Source organism: Trachymyrmex cornetzi, unplaced genomic scaffold (assembly GCF_001594075.2).
Source record: "Trachymyrmex cornetzi isolate Tcor2-1 unplaced genomic scaffold, Tcor1.1 scaffold88, whole genome shotgun sequence".
In the NCBI taxonomy this organism is placed as follows: Eukaryota; Metazoa; Arthropoda; class Insecta; order Hymenoptera; family Formicidae; genus Trachymyrmex; species Trachymyrmex cornetzi.
In genome coordinates this window covers 1,188,893-1,215,597 of record NW_017300223.1, presented here as the reverse complement: position 1 = coordinate 1,215,597, position 26,705 = coordinate 1,188,893, and the positions used below count along the sequence as shown (strand labels likewise).

Below are 26,705 nucleotides of genomic sequence, written 5' to 3'. Positions count from 1 at the left end.
TGAATGTATTTTATCACTTCTACAAAATTTTATAATAGACATCTAATAAATGAATTTATTAAGTATATGAACATATTTGTTGGAAGAATGAACTTTTTCGTTGATTTATAATAATTAAATGTTATATTAAGTTATGATATATTCAAGTACAGCATATTAATAAACAGTGATTTGTTATATTAATAAATCCAGTTATTAGCTAATAAAAAATATTTAATAAAATATTCATAATATCCATTAAAAGTTCATTATATCAGTTTATTAGCTAATAAAAAATACTCAATAAAATATTCATAATATCTATTAAAAGTTCATTATATCAGTGAATTTAAAGTCAGTAAATGTCATTTATTGATATTATGAATAACATTTTTTTCAGTGTATGTACACGAATGTCAATCGATGAAGTTATACCGTCGCTTACTCGTGTTTGTCTGAAAAAGTCAGGAAGTTCTCCTTCGGGAGGGTCCAAGTGGCAACGACACGATAGATCCTATCAGCCATTCGATCTTCGATTCTGAATTTAGCGGGAAAGGCCGCGCCACAGTCGTTTATGCCGCGGGGGATGCCATTAATCGTACGATTCTCCCCTAAATCTCCTACCGCGTGCTCCGGGAGACAGCGAGCGCGTCTCCATCCGGGAAGATTCTTGGATAGAAACGAGGGAGAGACAGGGTGAAAGAGAGAGAGAGAAAGCGGGAGAAAAGCGAATGGAGAACACTTCTTCCGGAAACCGGAAGCCGGAAGCTGGCGCGACTTAAAGACGCGTGCATGCACTGAAATCGTGCGTAGGCCGAAACTTTTTGTGAGAATAATCTCGTATGCAATTAAATATCGGATAGGAGAGATCCTTACCTGTAAATGCGTGCAAGGATTTTCAGATTGATATCAGAAACGAGAAAATATATAATAAAAATTCTTGCAAAATATATTGAAACAGAAATATTGTTCAATAAAATCGTATCTCAATTCGATAGCTGTCGTCATATAGCTTTCGTTTTCTGGTTAAGCAGTTTCAAATATATGATTATTTATTGATTACCAGAACATGAGGGAAATTTTCGATATATTGTACTATTTTATCTATGCAAATGTTGTTTTATTGAAAAATGCACTTTAATATAGTTTGTAAGAATTTTCTTTATGTATTTTTCTTACTTCTAAAATCAATCTAAGATGGCTACAGTAAACTGCAGGCAAGAACTTTAATTTTAATAATACATACATATATTGATTGCGAGATATATCTCACAATCATAACGTGATTTCTTTCAAACTTCATATCAACATCACTTTTTGTGGTGTTATAGCCACCTTTAATGTTACGCGCAAAGAATGAAAAGATAAGTAGCTGCCATTTAACGATGGTTGATCGATATCTTTAATCTTTACGTATAGTTTTTTGTGTTTTTAACAAAGTGATAATTATTGGTTCGCGTAACTATCGACACGACTGCAAGCGGGATCGCTGTTTCTCTTGACTAAGTTTTCGTGTTTTTATGGTTATTTGTAATTATTTTTCATTGATTTTCTTGGTTATGAAGCGTGGCGAATGCTCGCGAAAAAAGCGCGGTGTTACGATAGACGCGAGATATACGTGATAATTTAGCTTCGTTTAGATGTTAATTCGATTTGTACGCAACTGTGCACTCTGGCCTGACCATGGCAAGCGCGACATAATTTTTTATTAAGAAATTTCTTTTTCTATCAATCTCCTTTTCTTTTCCATATTCTTGCAATTTAGATCTTTACCTATTACGTAAAAAAAAGGTCGACAGCTAATCGTGCATATTTCTTACGAATAGTAATTAAAGCATACGTAACTTTCTGCATGATTTGGTACGATTACGAAACGATAATTAATTAATGTAGCCTCTTATTTGCAAGCAATAAAATTATCGAATGCGAATGCCTTTTGCAGTAAATAGTAATTAAAGTTTTACGTAATATTGGTCGCAAACTTTGATCCATTAGTGAAAATTAAATATGCAGTTTTTATGTCTTTCGATTAATCTCGTTTAATACTATTGCGAAAAAAGAAAGATTTTAATGCCGTCTATAAATTAGAATTTGTACGGGTTTTTGAAGGAAAAATGCACATGTCTGTCTGTTTCAAGGATGATATCAGAAATTTACAAATTGATATTAATAGACATGACTAATATCGAATAAATATTTTCTTTCCGAGCATTTTTTTAAAATATAGTTGTCGTAATCGTTTTATTATATAAAATGTTTTGCAATTCAGGGTATCACGCTATATCACGCTATAAAGAACTATGAACTACACGAAGAACATCGACACACTAAACATCCTATTCTTCTTTTTGATCCTTTTTAAATTTATATAATATCGGCGATACAATTTTCTAGCATGTATCCGGATATTGTTGTTTGGAAACATTTTAGGCTTTGCCGATTTTTCGCTCGGTATACGCTTATGTGAAAAAATTGACCGCTCTAATAAGCACGGTTTTTCTATGGTAGATACTAATTAAATTTTACATGACTTTATGCATCCTGAAATTTTAGTGTACCCTCGTGAAAATAATTTTTCGATGAACGAGAGGTGATTGTAATTTTGTAAATGGTTACTATAATTCCAATTATTTTTTTAAATAAAAGTGCTATGAGAGAGAGATGATGTATTTCAACGACATAACATAATGTAGATACGATGTAAATACTAATTAGTATTTATGTCGATACGATATATTGCATGTGTAATATTATATATAAATATTTAACACTATTTAAATTACTTCTTGTATTTTTGCGGTCACCTTCACCTTATGAACTTTCTGAGCTCTATGCTTCAAATAAAATATCCTTTTAAAATATGACGGGTATATATTTTTCAGAAAAAATCCAAGAAAAAGTTGTTGCATAAACGTAATTTTCTAAAAAAGAACATGTGGCTTGATGATTTATTATAAATAATTTGTATTCGGTAATTAATATTATGATTGATTTATCGTCCTACATTAGTGAATAATACGATATGTAAATAATTTCAAAAATTTGTGAATAATTTAAATAATTTAAATTCCTAAAATAGTAAATATGTTTGACATCAAGGCAAATAGAAGTCCAAGAATAAATTAACGTGTTATAACAATAAAAAGCAAATATAAAAATATTCTTTTTTTTTTAAAGGTTTTTTCAATCGCTCTTCCAACCAATTGGCGAGCAATTTTTGTTTCGTCTGATTCAAGTATTTCATCCATCACGGACTTTACATCGATATGATATTATGTATAACTTTTTGCGGTTGCGCTTCGTTTTACACATTGTATATTTTTCTATTGTATTCTGTACATCTAAGCAGGGCTCGAACTTGTAGCTGAAACATGTAATGCGATTGCGATTAAATTTTAGTATATTAACAGTTAATTATATTTTTATATTTGCTTTTTTATTTTTATTGTTATAACACGTTAATTTATTCTTGAACTCCTCTTTGCCTTGATGTGTCACACATATTTACTATTTTAATATTGAGGGTCCTATTTTCGTCTTATTTTTAAATTCCTAAATTATGATTGATTATCGAATTCAGTTATTTTGCTAATTCATTCAATTTTGTTTAAACAATGGCTATAATATTATGTCTTAAAATTTTCATGAAATTTGTGAAGAATATATGCGTGAAAATATTTACATACACAGGAAAAATGTTACGGTTGCTACAACCAGAAATAATGATAATTTGCGCTCATCAATATATATGGTTGTGATAATCGTAAGATGGGTACATCTTTACAGCCATAACCGTTAAGATATGCCAATCTTATGGTTATATATCACAATCGTACTATAGTTCTTATATCCAAAAAATGTATTGATGGGCGACTTTTGGTAAATGTAACCGTTAAGATATGCCAATCTTATGGTTATCACAATCGTACTATAGTTCTTATATCCAAAAAAATGTATTGATGGGCGACTTTTGGCAAACATAGTCGTTTTTTCCGTGTACATCGACAGATTTATATTGTGAGATTTGTGAAGAGTATGTGCGTGAAAATATTTACATACGTTGACAGATTTATATTGAAATGAGTGTATTCATTTCAATAAATATACATTATCAAGATCTAAAGACTTTTAGAATAAATTTATTTCATAAATTTATTTTATAAATCGAAATTATCATAAAAATTAGAAAACGAAAGTTCATTATTCGTGATTATCGGTGCAGTATAATTGAGAATTTGCTACACACAATATCCTTCCCCCATGTCGATCCTTGGAGCGAATTTTACCGCCACGCGATGCGGAAGGTTCCAATTTACCCCTAGATTTTGGGCAGTCAACCAACCCTTATCCACGGTGGATAAAACAGGGAACTTCGGGAGGTCCTGGCATGTACGAAGGAAGGAATTACCCGGTCTGGAATTACCAACCCCTAACGCGGAGGGGTGCACGACCTCGAACTCGCCCGAACCATCCGAGGGAATACGTTACCGCGTCGGTTAGGGTGTTCGATTATCATGGAAAACGCACGGTTGAATGCGGGAGAAACCTGTTTTACTATTGAGAAGGTTTGCCGAAATCTTGCAGATCTCTCCACGCGTTCACAGAATTTTTTCGTCGTCTCTATTGTACTAGATGAGGAATGTACAAACAATCTGTAATGTATAAACTTCTCAGAAGCCAAACTCGATTGATTCTGTTTTTTATAAATTTTTTAATATTATATATATACAATATCAGTGACATTAATTTAGAACTTTATCTATTTTTTCTACTTTTTATTTCAAGTTGATCATGTATCAACTACGTATATTGGGATGTATCTACGATGAACAAATACAAGTGCAATAAATAAACAGATTTAATTGATACGATATGAAAAAGGTAAAAAAGATTGCAAGAAACGATTTGGTTGAAAAACACCATAAGAGGAAAGAGATATATATTGGAGATTTAATAAATTTTAGAAACGCTATATGAGAAATGTTGACAATGAAATAGTTAGGGAGCATGCTGGAATGATTTCGCAGTGCGATTTCTCCGAGGAAAATCTCAATTTTGTAGCCTCGAATGGCTGTGATCCGTTGCTCGCGATTGTAATATAACATAAAAAAGCATTTGTTTACCTTTTTCATGATTAAAACCCGATCGTTCGCTCGTACAGTCAACAGATCGCAACAGGTAACCGTTTAATATTCTCTCTCTCGTTTTTTTCTCTCCTCTTTTTTTTATCCAGAAAAACAACGACTGGCTGCGCGATCCGCGGACCGTTTCGACGCACTCTCTCAATTACTTTTATTTGACAATCCGAACGCTTGTTTTCCCCCTTGTAGCGTTTGCGCTGCAACAGGTTGCAAAGGATGACAGAGATAATTTTTTTCCGTCCGAAAATAAAAATAATATCCAGGTGTGATATATGATCGTGTTTAAACGCTGCCGCATCTCCACCGGCGTTGCCAAAACGGGCGTTATCAGGATTAATGCGCGAGTGCGTGCCTCGAATTGTAAGTCTGATTCATCCGACGCGCCGCGATATTGATTATTTTGCAAAATTTATACTCGGTGATAAATGTGACGCGCAGGCCCATCGAAATATCAGTTCTTTCCCTTTTTTCGTTTTACATTATTTCAATACAATTTATTATGAAGGCAAACGTCGGTCACATTTACTGTTCGCTCACTCGTTCGTTAGTTTAACTCACTGCAGCGTTTATAAAACGGAGGGAGAAATGCGTTCGGTGACGCGTTTTATCGGACGTTCCTGAGGTTACTCGTTTAGAATTCCGGGACACCTAGTGTTACCGTGTTTACGCAACAGGTGAACCTCGCGCCGTTGCACGTCGCTATTAACAAAATCTGCGCTAACGAGACGTTGACGCTCCCCGCCGCGCCGCGCCGTTCCATCGTAATTAGCGGCGGCGCGCTTTTCAAGCGACTTCGATCGCGGCTGCCAATTGTCTCGAACAACGTGCGCTCCAGGATGCTTCGCGTAAAGTTGCAGAAATTATCTCGACGATCGTAAAATAAAGCGCTGCAGGTGAATCGGCTGTGCCCACTCATTCGCTCGCTCGCTCGCTCGCTTCTTTCACGGTTCGCCGAATCATTAAAGAGGTATTAATTACTAACGGAGGCGCAATTAGTATCGAAGCCGTAAATCGACAATGTCGCAGCGCAGCGCGGTGTTACTGTCGCCAGAAATAGTGGAATTGCAGTCATTAATCGTTGTAATGCCTCGGTTCTTTTTCTTAAATGCGCTTATCTCCTCTAGTTGAAAGAATGTATTCTGAAGACGATAATGTATTAAAATCCATTTGCAGAATTTACCGACTATTCTTTCGCAAACGCTGTTTCTCATCCCTAGTTTGACATAACAGAAACGTGAGTGTCAGAGAAAGAAATTATCGATTAAAACTTGGTCTGTACGCTTTACGTGAATTATTTGCAAATTGTTTCGTGTAAAGTGTAGCGATCTGAAATTCGAAATTTTCTACATCGAGGAAAGTTTATTACAAACTTCTCTCTAGAAAAGTAATTCTGAAAAATTTAATTACGTTTTTATGCTTTTGAAAAAATATGTGTACTATTATATTTTAATAGTAATGGTGATATATTATTGGATTAAAACGAAAAGGATTTGTAACGTAACTACTTCATTTGTATCACGTTTATAGACGATAAATATTTTTTTTAATTTGATATTTATGTCAGTCAATAACTATACAATATTTTTGTCTTAATATGATGTAAATCGTAAACGTTTAATTGATAATAAAATTGAAATAGTTTGATTGAGGGTAGAACATTCAATAGTGGAAAATAATCAGCATTGATGTTGGTTCAGATTTAGTGATAAATTTTCAGGCTGCAATATAACAAACAGAGAAATAGCGATGTGATTGATGAAACGTTATTTTCCATCCCTACACTAGAGTTTTTATTGTAGTTTTACACCTGCCTTGTTTTGCAACTGCAAAAAGGCGCAAAACAAGTTTGGTTTTACTTTCGGCCGATGTTTTCGTTTCGAAATTTGCAAGCCCTGCGTTTGCCGTAGGGAGCAAGATATAACGCGATGGGAGGGGGAGGACAGGGGTGGAAAAAATACAGATCGACATGCCGCGGGCGGGGGTGGCGACCGGGGGTGATGTATTTTTTCTGAAAACACTGCTCGCACCTCGTCTCGCCATCGTCGCCCGCGAGAAGAATGGAAAAACAATATTTTGCCGTTTCGTCCCGAGTTCTCCATGCTCGCTTCTTTATTGCTTTTTTTTCTCTCCTTCCTTTTTTTCCTTTCATTTTGTTATTACGTAGTCTGACGTAACTGGACGAAACTCATGACACGTCGAAGGGGAGGAATTATGTGAGAGAATGCCGATGATTCTTCGAAAGTTTCAATGAGCTTGGACTGTCGAATGGAACGTGATCATTCGTGCCACGCGTACTAAAATATTGGAAGTTTAGAGCGAAATTTCAAAGACGGTACAAAGTTTTATTAAATTGCCAGCGACTTTAGCATCGTCATAAAATCTTAATTGTCTTAATTATTTAAAACTACTTTGTGCAACTTTGAACAACTGGGACATTTATCGTACATGCAACTTATCGCACTACTGCACCGATATTTAATTTCTCAATGCCTTCTCGTGTGTTGACAAATATGTTGCATATAGAAAATATTATTTTCCACCGCAATTCGCGAATGATTAATCGTATACTGAATATTTGATGCAATCCACTTGCGTATTTTCATGATTTCGTCGCGTTTAAACTTGCTAAAACTGTGTCTCCACATCTGAAGAATTTTCTCACCGCTATTATTAACGGTGTTCTATTGTCGTGACTAATCGGTACGACCGGCGTATTTTGCTAATCTCACCCGTTTCACCCAGCCAAGACTACTTTCGGCGCTCCATCCCCTTTAACAATGTTTTCGAGCCGATCCGCTTTAAGGGATGGGCCTTTATTTAGGCTGGTGGTATGAGAGCACCGAAGTACAGCGGCGTCTGTACGCCTCCACGATCGTCGCGGTCTCTCTCTCTTTCTCTCTCTCTCTCTCCCTCCCTCCTCTTCACCCCCTTCGGTCTCCCCTTTAGTCAGCGACCTCATCACCCTCCGCTGCCTTCGGGGGTGTCGGTCGTCGCGGGGAAGGGGAGGAGGGGGGGCTGGTTATCGATTAAAAAATGTCTGCCCTTCAAGACGGCCTAGGTCACGACCTGTCCGTCACACACGCGCGCGTGTATCGCTAATCGCCACTTGGAACACCCGCTGATACATCCCTAATATGCACGTTTGACCCTAAAAATTTATTACAAGTGACCTCCCTTGTTTCTGTCTTAGACACGCAATTTTGTTTTCAAATACGAATTTTAATACGACATAATACCATAATAGATCACTGAGAAACCCATTTAGTTGAATCAACCAAGGATCTGTTTGCCCATATCCAAACAAGAAATTAATCGATGCAATAAAATAATTTAGTTGAAGCAAAGCATTTGGTTATTGTAACATTTCACTTGTTTCTGATAAACATTGACATCTGATAAAGTTGTTAACAATAACCAAATGTTTGGCTTCAACTAAATTATTTTATTGCATCGACCAAGGATTTGTTTGCCCATATCCAAACAAGTAATTAATTGATTCAACTAAATAGGTTTCTCAGGTGTACTTGGAGATTCAATTAATTCTTGTATGACAGTTGGAAGAATAGTTTGATATGTAGATTTTGTCGATATTACTACGATATTTTACTCAAATAGCAATATCTTGATAGAATTGTTTGGAAGAGAAAAAAAGAGAAAGAAAATTAAAAAATTTTATTTAATATTCTTACAATATTGCGATATAATTCACTTAATTTTTGGATAAATAGCGAAACATATTTGCAATAATGTACAATTTGTGCAGAGTTTCGAAACGACACATAGTTGCAGTCGTAATAATGAAAATTAAAAAATTTTTTTTCCTGTTCATCACGCTTTTTATTGAATACGCGCCGTTTTTATTGCTACTGCAAAAATACGATGTCGTAATCTTTAATGTAATTTTTACCGAATAAAATAACACGATAGATGAAGTGATATAAATAGGTGAAGGAAAAGAAGTATCTCACCATGTTTTCACAATATTTACAAAATTTTTTAATCGTGGTTTAAATTTTGTTAAAAAAATTCACTATTTCTTTGTAGTATTCCTGTTATAGCGACACATGAAATATGTTCTGCTTTATATGCCTTGCGTGCCATCTCATTCTTACGTTGCGTTTTCCGTTTCACGATGTCTTTTGCGATACATTGCAAACGACTCGTGACACATTACGCGATGAATAAAATCCCAAGTAGTCAGCAGTGAAGCGCTGCTCTAACCGTTTCAAGATACACCAACAGTTGGATGCATGATGCATTTTGTTACGTGCTACAATTTACAATATATAATTTTACTTCAATTTTTTGACGTAATATTCACTTCTTGCGTTAATTTGATCTAATATGCACTTAATGCAATTTTACTATCTCAGGCTGACAATTTTCTGAAACTTGACAATTCTCCGACATCGGCATCTGAATCGAAATCTAGCCTTATTTATTGAGATCGTGATATGTAGCGTGGCCAGCGGGTTGACGGCCTCATCAATATTCTCCATATTGACAATCTGTCAATATTCTCAGATTATATAATGTTTAACTCTTGAAATGTGTGTGTCTCGCAATATCTATGTATATAATATTGTATATTTAATATAAAATAAATAATATATTTAATATTATGTTTATATCCTTATTATGCTACAATTATACTATAATATATTGTCATATTATTGCTGGAGATTTATTATATCTCATAAATCAACATAAAATGAGGATATTGTAAACTTTAAAAGAAGGCGAAGCTTTTATATTGATATCTTTTCAAAACTAAAATCTTCTCTTTTATAAATTCCGATACTCTCCTTTTATCTTGATTTTTATATATATATATATAGAGAGAGAGAGAGAGAGAGAGAGAGAGAGAGAGAGAGAGAGAGAGAGAGAAATAATAAATCTTACGACATAGATCTAGTAATACATTTGACAATTTATCACAATTACATAGCGAGCTTGTGTTTTTTTTCTATAAAAAGTTTATTAGCTATAACTACAGAATTAATGATAAACACTGACAGTTCGGGGTCACACTTCACAGCTGAGACTCCTGATCGAATCGCCGTCATAAGAAGGGTCCAAGTGCCGTGCGTAAATGCGTAGGTGGTTTGCGACAGGTCAGGAGCACCGAGAACGTGGATGGTGATTCGACGGAGTAGGGATACCAAAAGGAAAGAGAAAGAAAGTAAGAGAAGAAGATAGATAAAGAGGGAAAAAGAGAAGGACATACATGTTGGAAAAGCAGAGGAGAAAGGATGGAGATGTATAGCTATAGTCGGTTGACAAGGTGGGGCGGTGGAAGAGGGACGGTAAGATCGGAGGGGACAGACAAGGACGGGGGATAATCGATAGACACGGCTAGACGCCGCCCCAGACAACCTTTTGCCTTAGCTTAAGGACACACCGACCCTTAAACAATTTAGCCTACATAAACTGATACGCATCCCGATTCTCGGTGTTTATTCAGGATCCCATTTCAGCGTCCAAATCTCGAGGATCAAGCTCTTTGTCTCAGTTTATACCGACGTATGATCTTTGGGTGTCGATCGTTCTTGGCGATTTCTTCACATAGTCGCGTGCTAGAGCGGTATCATCAAACACTCTTAAATGTCGGACAAAGTCTCAACGAGTACAACTTGCGCTCTGTCATTAAGTACTTTTCCCTTCGATTTCATCTAACCTGAATCGTTTGAGTCGAGTCTTGAGAATTTTTCGAATGTACCTTATTACATTGATTTGCTCGCATATTTTCAGAATTACGAAGTTAATTCTACTGAGAATTTACTCAAAACCAAATATGATCGTTTAATCTTTATTCAAACGGATCTTTGTTCGATTTTATATACATAACATAATATCGTTTGCGTTACTTGAACGATTTTTTTAATTTCATGATTGTTTTATTAAGCGATTTTCTTTGATTTCTTATAATCTCGTAATACCAAATCATTGATTTAAATATCATAGGCAATTATATTGTTAATAACTGTTACGTTATTGAGACTTTATTGAGATTGTAATTATGAAGCAATTTTCACACATAATGTGACATTAAACATGCGTTTAATATGGATTTGCAATATTATTAGCTGTGATTATAATACGAAAGTAGATACCATTATTTTTTTAATGATATCGTACTTGATTACTAACTTGACTTCTACTTACAATACCATGCATAATATCGTATATAGCCATTAATAATTCAAAATGGCCGTACCGTAAGAGCCTTTATGGCCGGCATAACGGAGATTCCTGTAGTGCGATAAAAAAATAAAGGAGGGTCCCAGCAGCAGCGACCAATCGCGCTGCTCCCCGATCATATCAGACGGCTTAATTTATTATTTTATGCGTGTGCAGCTTACACCAGCAATATGATGTGGACCGTGCAAAGGTAGCGTCTTAAAGCAACGTTCATAGCGAATGACAACGCATTGTTTTCCCACTCGTAATTGTGTCAACTGTGTCAGAAAATTTCTAAATACGGAAAATAGCGAGCATTCTTTGGAAAATATTCAATTTTGTCGATTTTAAATAAATTGTTATTAGGATACTTTTATAGCGTTCTAAGTTGTCAAAGTTTACAACAAAACAATTGGCATCACCGTTTAATATAAAAAGTTATTTATTAGATATAGATTTATAAGTATTTTAATAAATAATATTAAAACAGCAAATAAAATTCCTAAGAATTTTTCTACATTCAAAGTAAAAAATAAGATGATAAGTAGTTGTAGTTTTAATGTTGTGTTATGATAAAAATTTGGTATACAGATGTAATATCTGAATATTCACAATGAATAAAATTTTCGTATGCACTCATATCGCTTTTCATTCGCGCTAACTTAAAAATAGGAGCGATTCACAAGCGACTCGTAAGATGAGCGTACTCGTTCGTCACAGGAGTTGCGCTGGGGTCCTTATGAGAGGATCGTTTCAACGTAGACATCGCTGCTGGACAGAAACACTGTTCGATGTGTGTGTGAAACCGATGCTCGTAGGGCAACGCTAGATAGAAAGGGTGGAAAAACCTACCTCAACCGGGATATGCTGGAGGGAGGGTTTGTTCGAGATGGGAGAGCAAAAGAGAAAAATAAGAAAAGAAAGCGGGGGTGCCGCGGAGGAGACGACGTCGTCTTTCCACCCTCGTAGTCGACGACGACGACGAAGACGACGACGCGATATCTGGGTCGAGACTCGTCGTCGCCGGCGTCTCGGCGCCAGGCATCCTTCTCTTTGGCTTTTTTCGACGGGCCGGTGAACGGAAAAACGTCCAGAGATGGAAAAGTACTGCGGTGCTCCGTTGTCCTGCGGTTTTCTTCTCTCTATTCCCGGGAATAAGGAAGGCGTATTTCGGCCGCGTTACGTCGTAAAGTGACGTTAATTCATAATTTTTTAAAATATGGTTTCTGCAATTTCTTCTGCACACCACAATCTTCTTTCAAATATCTATAAGTATCAGAAAAAAAGCGGAAACTGTAATTTATATATTTCTGTATGTTAGTTAATTTATTATTGTAGGAAGATTTTTTTTGAGTTGCCACTCTGCCGTCTTGCCATGAAGAAGTGAGAATTTACATTATACGTTCAGATATACTGATGATGGCTCGGAAGCAGACCGAAACGTTTATGCGTAACTAATTTATACTATATTTCGACAATAAACGATTTTTATTTTCGCACTAACAACCGCGCAAAAAAACTCTCATTAGCCCTTATTTGTTTTTTGGTTTTTGACATTCTCGAGAGTTTGGTTACTTGTTTTTAGTTAATTTATTAATTTAACTAAAATATTTTATAGATAAAAATAATAATATGTATATATTTATTAATGATTTTATAGTTAAAAGTATATCTTCTCAAAATCTTATGTTAATATATAGGTATGTGTATATATAATTGCAGAATTTTTTTATTTATGAAGTAATGCGACGAATTATAAATCCACGTTACAATATATTAATCGTGACGTTTTCTGCTTTGTTCCATTTATCAAGTATTATCTTAATCGGAATTAAAGTATCACTTTTTCTATCGTCACTAGTAATCTAAAAAAAAATACTACCATATTAAAACATGTTACTACAACTTCTCATGTAGATTATCGTACACATCATAAATTAAGTATTCTATTAGGTAACATTAAAGTAGCAATTTTAAAATCATTATTTCACACTTTTATACATCTACTCATGTTTTTATATTTGCGAAGTAAAATTTGTTTCGTGAAAATGGACAACATTTTACAATCATAATTGAAGGATTCTTTGAAAGTTTTCAAGATTGAAACGAAACGTCAGCTAAAGAGTCAAGGGTTGAGAGATTCAGATTGGTGTGAGCTGCTCAGTGCTCGGGGATCTAATTTTCTATGGGTGAGGGAAACGCGGGAAGGAGGGATGAAAACTCGTCGCGCGAGAGCTGTCGGTGTAAAACTGGCGGAAGGCCGCCACCGCCGCCGGCCGTTACGCGAAAGTTAGAAGTTAGTTACACGGGGGCGGCCGCCCCTCATCTGCATATCCGTACACCCAACCCCCTCCCGCCAACCCGTCGCATCCAGAGCCCCTTTCCCTTCTCTACTTTCGCTTCCGAGTCGCTCCGATCTTCCTCTAACCGGCGTGCTGCCACCACAAGCTGCTCAACAAGTGGTTCTTCGGTTTAGCGCCCGGCTTAGCGCTTCTTTAATTTTCGTTGCCCCCTTCTTCGCAGCTTTCTCGTAACTCCATTCCTTCGTGTCTATCGCGAAGCACGTTGTCCCTCGAGCAGAAAGAATGCAGCAGCATTACTAACGGGGTTAATATAAATCTCTTTTCATGTCAAATTCTTAATTGTATGTGTTTTGTGAGAGAGCGTGTACATTCACGTGTCTTTTTGATAGGAATATACTGAATGTCTTCAGCGCTATAATTTCGACTTATATCATATGCTTAAAAATAAATTATTCAGTCATGATATATTCCAATAAGCAAATCGACGATACAAAGTTCTCAAACTACTTTCATAACTGTAATAATATTGAAGTAATAGAGCGTACTTTGCCTCGTGAACAATAATAGAATCTGAACGGAAGATATATATATATAGAGAGAGAGAGAGAGAGAGAGTAGAGAGAGAGAGAGAGAGAGAGAGAGAGAGAGAGAGAGAGAGAACAGAAGTTGCGTCATTTCGAGTGCTTCAAAGGGTGACTTCTCACGTGAATGGCAGACACACATTTGCATGCGTGACGAGCGTAATAACGGATAATGCTCTCCAAGCTCTGAATAGGAGGAACGACCGTTTTTCGGAGGATAAGGTGCCAAGGAAGCATGAGAAATCGAAGACAGAGGCGAGCTTTCTGAGCACGAGCGATTGTGCAGCACCGGTAAAACTTTCCTCTCGGTCCGCTCCGCCCCGAAAAACCAAAACACAAATAATATTGTACGCGGAATGGCACACCGCAATGGGGAAAGGGTGGCACTCGGCACCCTCATCGGGCTATTTAGGACGAAAGGAAGAAAGGGTTCTCCAATAGTGCGAGGATATCTGCATACCAATAGTATAATGGTAATTAGGGATGCACCGTTAGAGGCATTAGAAGCATGTCGAGCTCTCTTTCCCGCCTGCTTTTGCTGCCGGTGCTTTCGTCCCGATTATATTCTCTGTTAAAGAAGAGCCCGAATCTCCGGGAGCGCCGGGGAGTCACGTTTTCTCACTCTCTCCTTCTTTTTTTCCGTGTGTTTTTCCACGTGTGTATCAAGCTAACCCGAAAAAGTTGATGCCACTCGAAAAGAAGCGCGTCACTACCTGCGCTTATGGCCCACCCATCGTCGGTTATTTTGCGAACTTTCTCGTAAAACGAGGCTAAGGTATATTTGCGGCGCCGATTATTCCATGCTCTCTGGGCTGGCTAGCCTGAATCTTTTACGTCGATCGATCGTAACGAGCGTGTATAACTCGAGACCCATTGAAAGTGATCAGACTATTATCTGATGTTTCACTGAACTTATTTTCGTTACGAAATTTCTCTTTGACAAACCTTTTCAGTATGCGCGAGATTGAATTAATCGAATGGAATTATTTTTTTCTTCCCCCTTGTTTTTCAAATTATATAAATAATACTTGAACGAGAGAAAGTAATTATTCGAAATGTCGTTGTTGAAATTAATACGATTATATCGTTACAAAGATTCTTTTCATGTAGTTTTTTCACGTTTCTTTCAGAGATTAAATAATCATTGCAAAAAACTGCTACACGTATATATTAATTAAGTGCGGTTTGTTTAGTTCTATATCTCTCGAGGGTGTTTAACTTATGCATGAAACGTCCGAATGTTTGCGCTTAAAATGGTAGCCATGTCGCTTTTGACACACTCGTCAAAATATTCTTCGCCGCATACGCACACAAATACGCAAGTGTGTACACACAGCATTGCCGCGATCTTCCAAACCGCCCCTACTTCTGCCCCTCCCCCGTCCCCCGTCCCCTACCCCGCTTGAAGCACACGTGACACTCGCACACATCGATTCCTGGATGTGTGCTTTCTGGTCGTCAGAGCGCATGCTGCACTGCGCACAATTCCTACCACCCCATCCACCCACTTCCACCGCCGTACCTCTCTCGCCATCCCGACGCTCTCGCCCCCGACTCCAAACTCTCGTGCAGCGCGCCATGCAACCCCCTAGGAGGCGACTCTTATTATTTCCATTTTTCCAATTCGGTTGGGGGGCGGGAAGCGAGCGTGCAACACACTCCCCCACCCCCTTCTACTTCCTTGCCGCCTTCACTCCCACCCTTCGGACCGTCTCCATCACCCTCTTACTTGCACCCCCTCCTCAGGTGGCCGGCCGAAGGAAAAATATCTATATTTATCTGTTTCTTCGCGGGCTACGTCTCCCTCTACCCCCTTCTCGCTCCTACCCCATACTCCCTTCTCTCCGCAACTCTACTCCTCCGCTTCCACCTTGGAGACTCTCTCTGTCTCTCGTACTTGATTTCTTTTTCTTATTCTTTCTATTTCTTTCTCCTTCTTACTTCCATCTACCACTTCTTACCGCGCCGCGGCGCCGCGCGTCCGCGAGACCGACGGAGAGAGAGTGGGTAGAGAAGGGTAAGACAGACAGAGAGGGTAAGTGGGAGTGTGAAGGCAGAGGGGTAGAGCGAGGAAAAGGAAGTAAAAGACGGAGGCTACTACGACGACGACGACGACGACTACGACGACTACGACTACGACGACGACGACGACGACTACGACGACTACGACTACGACGACGACGACGACGACGTCGACGACGCCGGCGGCCACGGCGAAGCGTGCGCGCCTTTCTTGGCCTCAAGTGCGAGAAAGAGAGATCGAGGAGGAAGGAGACGGCGGTAGGAGGAGGAAGGATAGAAAGGGAGAGAAGGACGGAGAAAGAGAGCGCCGAGCTTCCGCTTCCTTATGCTCCGCCGCGGACTGCATCAACCAGTCGCGCGGTCGCGCTCACATAAGAAACTGGGATTCGAGAGGCCGACCCCCTTCTCGAGCCAGCGCGCGGTTCCGCAAAAGCGGAAGGAAGCGAACGGTTACCGACGACGCGAGTGTACGTCACGCGGTCGTCGCGAGGCCACTCGACGTACGTCTAATATAGCAAGAAAACACGTACGTGCAACAACGTGGAAGAAGAAATTATCCGCGCTCTACCAAGGCTCGAGCACGACTGACCGAACGTTTACCCCCACTACTGTCCTAGCGAGCGACGTGAGCGAGTCGAACGTCGTCCGCGATTTACGAGGGGCCCTATATATAGGGCCCGTCGTTGAATCGGGCCTAAGCGAAGGGCCCGCCGGTGCCCATCGGCTACACTCGGCTCGACGACAGTCGCGTCATTCACGCCGATGATGAAGAGAGGGGGGCCGTGCGGCCTCCTGAACGAGTTCCACGAATACGCCACGAGGATGACGCCGCCGGAAATAACGGAGGCTTAAGGGGATGTTACTCGATGCCACTTCGCGCCACCGAGGAAGATGTTTCTGCTCCTTTCAGTGCTTCCTCTTCCTCCTCTTCTTCCTGGCGACGGAGAGATCCGACCAGGTGGAGGAAGGCGAGTTTGGGGAGGATGCTGCATGTTCTCACTGAGGGACAAATCTTAACGAAAAGGAAGCAGCATCGATGTTAATGTCATGAAAACGGGAGAGATCCCAGACGATCAACCAAAGTTCCTATTTTTCACGTGTTTTAGCCCAAAGATTAGAAAATTAAGGGAGCGACAATTAGTGGGAAGTAAGGGAGGCGAAAAAAGGGAGAGAAGGGAAGAAGAGAAAATCGAGATGACACGCACGTCGAAACCTCGTGTCTACGACGAGAATGGAGCCTCCCGCGCTAATTAACCAGCCAATTAGAAAGCCCGCGGCCATGCGTAATGAGCTGCGCGCGCAAAAGTTCCTAAATGCAACGCGGTCCTTTTTCCTTCGAATTCGCGCCGGTCACGAAGCACGCGGCGCGCACTAATAATATAAATTTAGATACACTAAGAAAACGAAAACCTCCTCCTCGGCCGTATTGATTACGACCGCGTTCGAGATTACAAGAGTGTGATCGAAGCGGTGGAGAGCAGGTGGAGGATAAGGAGCGCTTTAGTCCTCGATACTAGTCCGCTAACAATCATAGTGATAGTATAATAATACCGTTAGAGATTAATTGTACAACAGCGAAGAGCGCCTTCTTTGCCCGAGAGGGAGAAGGTGGAATAAATAAGCAACGTACTTGTGTCTTATGGCGTCCGATTACGCCAACAGGCAATAAAAACAGGAGACTCGAGGCGCGTACGAAGACGAAGCACGTCGAGGAGACACATTTTCCCTATATCCTACCCCACGCACAGAATCACGGTGCGTGAAAGGGAAATCTTTTTTTTTTTTTGAGACAGCATGGAATCTGCGGATGGACACGCTCGACTTCGGAAGCTGACCTTGTAGCTCTTTAAGCAGTTTTTAACCGTACATTAATGTGCCACGTGGGCTCTTGAAGCAATTTCACAGACCGCGCGCACCGCGCGGTGTTTTTATCCTCTTAACCGAGTACGAAGTAACTAAATAAATAAATAGAAGAATTACGGAATATATATAAATAAATAAACACAAATAAATATATATATATATATATATATATACACAATTTAAGAACCTATTTAATTATATATTCCTATATACATATACAAGGAACACATGTACAGGTATTTTACTAGGTCCTTACGATTTTGAAACTCACTTTCGTTGAAATAAAGGGAGGCGAAAAGCGAGATTCGCAGGAGACCAAAGAAAAGGGCTACTTTTCGTGTGTTTTGAAAGCCCGAAAGATATTTTTCACTGCGTCGAAACAGTGTAACGAGAACGGCTAAAATGTCCACGATGAGTGTCGTCTCGAACTCTTCCGTCGAAGTGGACTCCGATTCCTCTAACGACGTGTCGAGCAAGGACGACAGCAGTGCCGAAAGAAAGTTTATCCTACGCAATGAGCTGTATAGCAGTCTGCTGGCGAGCGCGTTAGGCAAAACCGTGCTCAACAGGCATCTCAGTTTCAAAGAGCAGGGGATTAACTTCAATCTAGCATCCCTAAAGGACAACTTAAACGCGCTCGGTGCACTGAAGGAGTTGAAGGATTTGAAGGGCTTGACCGTCAGCAGTGTGCCCGCCTTTCCAAGGAATTTAGCCCTTCGTCGGGAAGATCACGATGAGGTTAGACTGGACTACTGAGAAATATTTTTGCATTGTTGTTTGTGGTTAAATTTCTATTACTGTTACATTGGCAGCATAAAATATTTTTATGACGTTACGATTTTCGAATTGTCAGATTCTTTATTTTATATACATTTATATATTTAGATTTATCAAATAGATATATAAAAAGTTAAAAATTGAAACGCACTATACTATGTTAAAAAATGGGAGGATGAAGCGGAGTAATGAACTCAAATTTACTTTAATAACTCTTTGTTTATATATTTATGTTTGCTCTTATTTTAATTCCTGCTGAAATTTAATATACCATCATTAGTGTTAAGATAGAAAATAGAGTTAAAACTTTCCTTAAAAAGTTACTGCAACGCAACGGTTTAACGAACGTCACGTGGGCATAGTACTCGTGGTATATTAGGAACATATAAACGGAAGTGGAGGAACGCCAAGTATATCAAATGGGAAGACGTAGACGATGTCGCCAAGGACGATGTCGTGAGGATAGTTAGCGAAGAGTTAAAGGCCGGTTGACAGGTCGGCGAAACTGTTTGCGAGATAAAGTGCGTTCTAACGTGGCTGGCGTTTGTTGCCGGTATAAGTTGTCAGTTAAAAAGTTAGAGCATAGTTAGTGGTGGCGAGTTTTCGCGTAACGATGGTATAAAATACGAGGCCGAGTCGTGATTTTGCTTGCTCGTATAATACTCTATTTTCTTAGTTCTTCAAACATTCGCCCGATATGTTTTGCCTCAGGCTTGATAATGTTTCATTACACTCGGGAATTGCTTGCCTTAATTTCTGGTTTAGACTTGTGATGGTTTTATTTAGATATTGTTTACATGACTGTGTGTAAAACTGGAAAAAAAACTCGCGATGGATAAATATTAGAGGAAGGTCACCGATACCGACATATCACTTTGTTTTTAGACAATATTTCTTAAACAAAAGGTAAAAATACAACTTCAAAAACGTAAATACAAAGTGAAAAGTATTTTCTATCAGATGGTATTAGCAATTTTTATAATACTGTTTGCAATTTTGCAATAATTAAGTTTTTCGTAAGTTATGTAAAAATGAGCGTTTGACAAAATGGGCTCCAAAACTGACATAGTAGGCAATAATACCAACATTCCTTTTCATTTTATAAATAAAGATATATCCTATTCTGTAAAGGAAACTAATTTATGAAACTGTAAACATTTAAAATGACATAATATTATCAATAAAACAGTCACTATTATTTTAATTACACAATTCGCAAAAGAACACCGTAAGAATTTTCTTCTCGGATTCATAGAATTGGTTTTTAGCTGATTTGGTATAGAAATAAGCCACAAATATATGAATTATGAATTTGTACTTCTTTAATTAGCTAAACAGATCATGATTTTATTAGTATTAATAAAGTACAATAGTTAGTTTCTGAGAAATAAAGGAGTGTCACTTTAGGAGACCTATGTCAGTATCGGCGACTTTCCTCTAAATATTAAAAAATTATCACACGCGAGAGAGAAAGCAGCGATTAATTAGAGCATCTAATTTTTGGCGACCCAGTGAAAATAAGTTAAAATATAGAAAGTTAAAATGTGAGATTAAAGCGATTCTGTTAAAGTGAACTTTTTATTTAAAAACTGATTAAGTATTTAATACCATTAACAGTAATTGCTACTTATTATACTGTTTTTCATGTTTAAGAGCTAATACATAATTTTTAAGTGGTAGTTTATATCTTTGTTATTTTAAATAAAGATATAAACTTAATTAACCTCTTAAAAGTGTATCTTGATTAATACTTGAAATTTTTTCTGTTATAATTTATTAATTAGCTGCAATTGTAGCGCGTAGTCGGCTATTTCCTGTTGCTTCCTTTTGCTTTTGCCCGAGTTACAGCCGTAAAGGAACTTTTCTTGGCACGATTATCGTTTTGGCTCGCTTTAGTCGAAGCTATGGCGATTCCTGACCTAAATCCATAAACATGCACCTGCGTGCTTTCCTCATTTCAATTGTACAGAGTTTATCGGTTTCGCAATACCCTTCATGAGAATCAATTCTTTATTTAATCGATCAATTTATTTACGACAACGAATTTCCATTATGGATTATAGCTTTTCATTGTAATCTCGTAATATCTTTTTATTATTACGAAGAGAAATTGCGTTGATTTAATTGATCGTTTTGTAACAGTATGGGAAGTAAATTTACCTAAAGTCAAACATTTTCGACTTATGGCACAACGATAAAATAATAACGAATGTATTTATTATCGTTTTTATCACGTTTGTGCTATCAATCACCAAACCTTGTGTCAGTAGCCAATCAAAAATTAATTATTTTTCAAATTAGATTTTATGATATCTGGAACTTGTATTAAGCCTAGAGAGAAAAATGTTACAGGCATCATATTGCGTGCCCGAGAACGTGTAATTAAGTTAGTTCGCAATAATGAAACGCATCCATGCCCCTTCGAGACTCCCTTAAGAAATAACACCCCTGGTTAAGCTCTGGGGGAAAGGCTATTCGAGAAACTAATAATCAGGCTTGCGATTCGTAACACGTTTTTCTCACGATGCACCGCTGCGCGAACAATTAGCAACTTCAATCCAAAGTCCCCCTTAATTAACGATTTACCCCGATTAGTTTGCTATGCCACGGAGGGTTGAGATTTTACTTCACGAGAAAAGAGACGGTAGGATTAAAACCCGATTATTCCGAGGTCATTTAAAAAGTATGAATATGTATATTTTATTGGAGATTTAAAAGGAGGGAAAGATAGCGCAGTAAGCAGGACACGAAGATGTAATGTAGAACGCTGTAATATAAATATTAAAGAGACAGAAGGGTTTTGCTTATTCGTAAACTTAAATGCTGCTCCAAAATTGATTGTAATTGATTATTTTAATATTTGAAAAGATAAGTTCTCAGATATTTAATCCATTGTGAATGATCGTTTATGCTTGTGAAAGAGATTACACATATTAAATACAGGAAATGAGCGCTAATGATATTACTGAATTTCAACGCAATTTTATTCGATGATATGAAATTTTCCGTTCGAATGGAAACGGATAATGTGGAGCCGATATCGCGAAGTAGAATTGTGAGAGCATTCCAGTAGCAAAAGATGATTTCAGTTGCATCTACTTTTATAACCACCGTGCTCATCGCTCCTACATTCGACGACGTATCGATTGGATATCGCCCGACGTACGTTTTCTCTTCTTTGTCTGGGGCTATGAATTTCTTACGACGTCTCTTGCGGTCGATAGCGCCGCGGATCGGTATAATTACACTCGAATTTGTAAATGTGTGCGTGTTGACCGTTATACACGTATAGAATAATCTATATCCTGTGTAACTGTTAGATTTCCTTACGGTGTGTTTGTAAGAGCTCGAGTTCCAAAATACGAATATTTCTCCTCTTGGCAAATATTAGTAAATATTAAAGAATTAATAGGTCAAAGAAGACATTACTTTATTATATATGTATACGTGACAAAATTATAACGAAATAATTCAATATAATATATACATATATATATAAATTTTGTTGTATTCATATAATCGTGTATCTACTTGTACCTCATCGTTTAATTTAGTATCGTTGGAATTACGAGTTGAAAAAGTGTACCTATATAAAACGAGTTTAGGATATTTTGACGTCAAATATACTTTCCGACTTAATGCTAGCCGATTCATCGATCAATTTATTAATGGGCTAACTCTTCTCGCGCACTCTATCATGAATACCTAATGCTGCCTCACCGGTCACAGACAAGAATGAACGAGTTTAATAAAATCACCGCGATTATATATAATATGCATGTGGAAGATTTTTCCGGTCTAAGATCTATCAATTTGAAGAAGAAGCCGACTTGCGCAATTATTAATTATACTTGAAGCAATCTTAACATTTCTGGAAATATGACGCAAAATTTCCTTCCGAAGTTAATTTTTATAATTTTGAATCTTTATATGTATAAAGCACAAAAATAAAATACTTATTAATATAAATAATTGGAGAAAAACATTACGTAGGAAAACATTGAGACAGAAAAATTAATTTGCGTATATTTAGTTTATCACCAACACTTGTGAGGAATAGATTCGATTTTTTTGGAAAATATTGTTACGAAGAATAAGAGAACCCAAAACTAATACTATTTTAAATGCATATAGACTTTTAACGAATTCATGTTTTTCTTTCTCTTTCCAGAAAAACTCATTTGCGTGGTCGGAGGGTGGTGAAGAAGGTGGCGGTGGCGGCGGGGGAGGTGGCGGAGGAACGGGAGGGACCGGGACAGGTGGTACGGGTCCTGCGACCACCGGTGGCGGCGGACTGGCCCATTGGGTCAGTGTTATGGCGGAGCACATTCACAATCCGCACTCAGCCACTGGCGTCGGTGTTCACCATCAACAACAATCCCCACCTCAACCGCCTTACCCGTGGAACAATGGCCTTTCCAGTGACGTGAGTACGCTCTTATTGCAACCAGATTTCTTACATACGATTTCTTATATACTAAAAACTATATGTCACAAAATCATTAAGAATTTAATTTCATTTAATATTATATTTTTCTTAAATTATTATCGAGTCTAACGTAAGAAATGTCCTATTTTTTTTAAATTTTGCTCGACTAATAATCGAATAAAACGATCTCAGTAATTTTTAGAAAAATAATTACAGTAAAACATGAAAGCAAATATTTATATATTGCGAATAACGTTGGTTACTTATTGCGAATATAAAGTAATTTTTTTTTATGTTACTCTTTAAATCTGAATCAGTGGATAATCACTGATATCAGTGCCAAGTATGCCACTATTCACTGATAACGTATTTGGCACTGGATAATCAGTGAAGTTCAATTGAAAAAGAAAGGTTTGAGCATTATTTATCCTAAAATATTGATATTTATATGTTAATTTCAATCTTCTAATACTATATTCATTGAATTTATGCACTAAAATAAGATTAATTAGATCACATAATAAAGATTAGCTAGGTTAGGAATTTCACATTTCACTCACTGATTACCAGTGGTATACTTGGCACTGATATCAGTGGTTATCCACTGGTTCAGATTTAGAGAGTAGAAAATGGAGACCGTAAGAAGACCATAAATATAATCGTCTAATAATAGGGATGGCTATATTGAAAAAAAGAGACATTCCTTTAATTAGCTTTTTTAAATCGTCGTAACATCTAACAAGTATCATAAAGTTTTCAATTTATTTCTCTGTAATCTCTATGTTTCTCGCGGATTCGACGAAAGCTGCAGTCGCGACAAAAAGATTGACGACAAAAAATTCAAAAGAAAAAGACGGTTAGAGAGGAATAGAAGGAAATAAGGAAGAGAAGTAGGAACGTTGCCTGAATTAAATATGGCCGGAAGAAAGACACCGTTAAATGCACGATGCAACGGTACCAAAGCTTCGGAAATGGTAGAAAAAAAATCCCCGTCCGACATTCTCTTTTTTTTTTTTAATGCGCGGTGTCAGCGGGACGGAATACCCTACCCCTGTTTTGATTTTATTTTTTTTCTTTCACCCTTTTGCGTGCTATCTCCGGACGAGAATCCTGCATAATTTAGACGAGACTGGATTAGAGGAGATTGTCAAGAGAGGAAGAGACAATGAGTGTAAAAGAGTCGGGAAGGAGTGAAGTAGTAAAATCGAAATAGAAACGACGGGGGTGAAAAGCAGAACGGGATACAAACGACTCGAAAAACGATGGCGAAAAAGGGCGCCAAAAAGGGTTGAAGATCGTTTTATATAGCGGTGTTCTTTCGTCGGGTTCCACCTCGAGATAAAAAAAAGGAAAAGAAAGAAAACAAATAGACGGAAGCGCGAAAAAAAAAAAGACTTTTGGGGAAGAGGGAAAAAAGCGTGTATGCGCATTCGCGCGAAAGGAAATGAATAAGAGAGGAGAACGAATAACGGAAAAAAGTAGTTGCTCATTTGAATCGATAGTGGTGGTTATGTGGCGTTTTTCTTGCGTTAATCAGGTAACAGTTCATTTATGGCGCGATTTAAGAGAGGATTAATAAAAGAGTCTATTATCATAGTATGTTTTTAAAACAAAGAGAAAGAATTTTTTAATCTTATAGGTTTCAAAACTTTTGTTAAGCTCTCAAAATGTACTACATTTTTCATTATTCGATGGGATCATCGTCTACAATTATGTCATTCGTAACATTATTATAATTGCGCTCCCATTACGGAAGCGAGATCATAGAGAATCCTGGATTATAGAGGACTCGTTTGTTTTTCTTAGACAAGAAATTAGGGTGCGCCTTCATCTTCGTACGGTGCAAAAAGGACCGGATTTGAATGTGAATAGAAGCGGCAGACATCTCGAGGACGCTCTTTATCGGTCGTAGAACCTGCAGCACGCGGAAGAGTTATCCCGAGGCCTCGTTTATCCTCTCTCTTTGTTTCTTCTTCTCTCTTTCTCTTCTTCCGTTGAGGGCTCACCCGGTTTTTGTCTATGGTTATGGGTGCCCGCGGGACCCACGCCATGGGTCTATCGCAGAGGCCTCGGGAAAAAACAAGGAACTACGACGACAACAGGGGGACGATTTAAATAATCCGCGGCATGCTAATGTCTCTGGCATTCTCACGGAACACCGTCCGTGAAAGTTCTCGAAGGGGAGGGGGCGATAGTTTGGGAGAGAGAAGAAAAAGAATGAACGTACAAGACAATCAGCCAATCTGCATACGATGCATACGGGCGAGGAAGAGTAGTAGACTGAGGTACCCCTTGGCGTCTTTCGAGGGGATGATCGCGTTATCTCGGTGAACGACTTGTGACCATCGTTGCTTGAAGTTTAACCGTTAGAAATTAATAAAAATCTCGAGAATTCGCGTTTGTAATAAAATAAGCTAATAGCGATTAGAACTATTAAAAAAATATCACAGTCATTTGAAGAAACGTCCACGCTACCATCAAAAGCTGAGGGTAAACAAAATGCCAGATGAAGAAAACGTCTTAGTAGCGGTATGTAAGCGCAATGCCGCGTCATGTGCGAAATCGGTAACACGTTTTCGGAGGTTGTAATCTGTCGTCGGTTTTGCCCAGCGGGTGGTCAACCCTTTTTCAAGGCTTTTTTACGCCTGCCCGACCATAATCCCTTAAAACGCTTAGAGGCGTTCTTTAGGGTAATTTCTTCATGGCAAAGAAAGGGCGCGCTTCATCCGGCGGGTCCCGCATCATTTTATTCGGCAAGATGCAAAACACCTTTGGCCGCGCGTTCTCGTACCCCTCCCTCCCTCCCTCCCGCCTTCGGAACAGCAACTGAAACTGTTCTTTGCGCGAGAATCCTTGGCCTTGCGCGGAACACCACCCCTGACGAAGATTATGCAAAAGAGGACTCATCCATCCCTTTCTTTTCCCTCCTTCGTAACTATCCTTCACCTTTGCCCCTCTCTCCTCCTTGTCCTCGCGAAAGTCCCCCCGTTGTCCTCTTTCTTGTGTCCCTTGTTCCTTCTCTCTCTCTCTCTCTCTCTCTCCCTCTCTTTCGTCATTTTCGTCCCCTCGACACGGTAGCAGTACGAAAATTAAAATAATGGTTCCCGCAACCCCTGCCAGCATTTTTTTACTTCTTCGATCGGCTTTTTCTGCATGTGCACCTTCAACACGGCAACGACAGCCGGCATGCAAATCGTGCGCAACGGGATTTTTGTCTCCATTCGGCGAGAGACAAAAAAAAAAGGAGCGGTAAGGTACGGTTTATTGTCTCGGTATACCAGGACCGTTCGTTAAGGGACCGGTGTCGAAATAAGACTTTTTTTTCTATCTCCGCGCGCAGAATGCCTCTGGATGACGAAGTCGTGTCTACGATTGGCTAATGAATTTCTGGGGCAACGTGCCACGCCGAAATAAAAAAAAAAAAAAAAAA

At 38.3% G+C, this 26,705-nt stretch overlaps 1 protein-coding gene across 1 annotated transcript in view; it reads left to right on the top strand.

Annotated features, from left to right (window-relative positions):
* LOC108769253 (zinc finger protein rotund) overlaps positions 1–26,705 on the top strand; it is a 160,654-nt gene that overhangs the window by 40,090 nt on the left and 93,859 nt on the right. Inside the window, exon 2 of the mRNA XM_018520131.1 lies at positions 23,018–23,272. Coding sequence (XP_018375633.1) covers positions 23,018–23,272 — 255 coding nt within the window. The remainder of the gene's footprint in view (positions 1–23,017; positions 23,273–26,705) is intronic.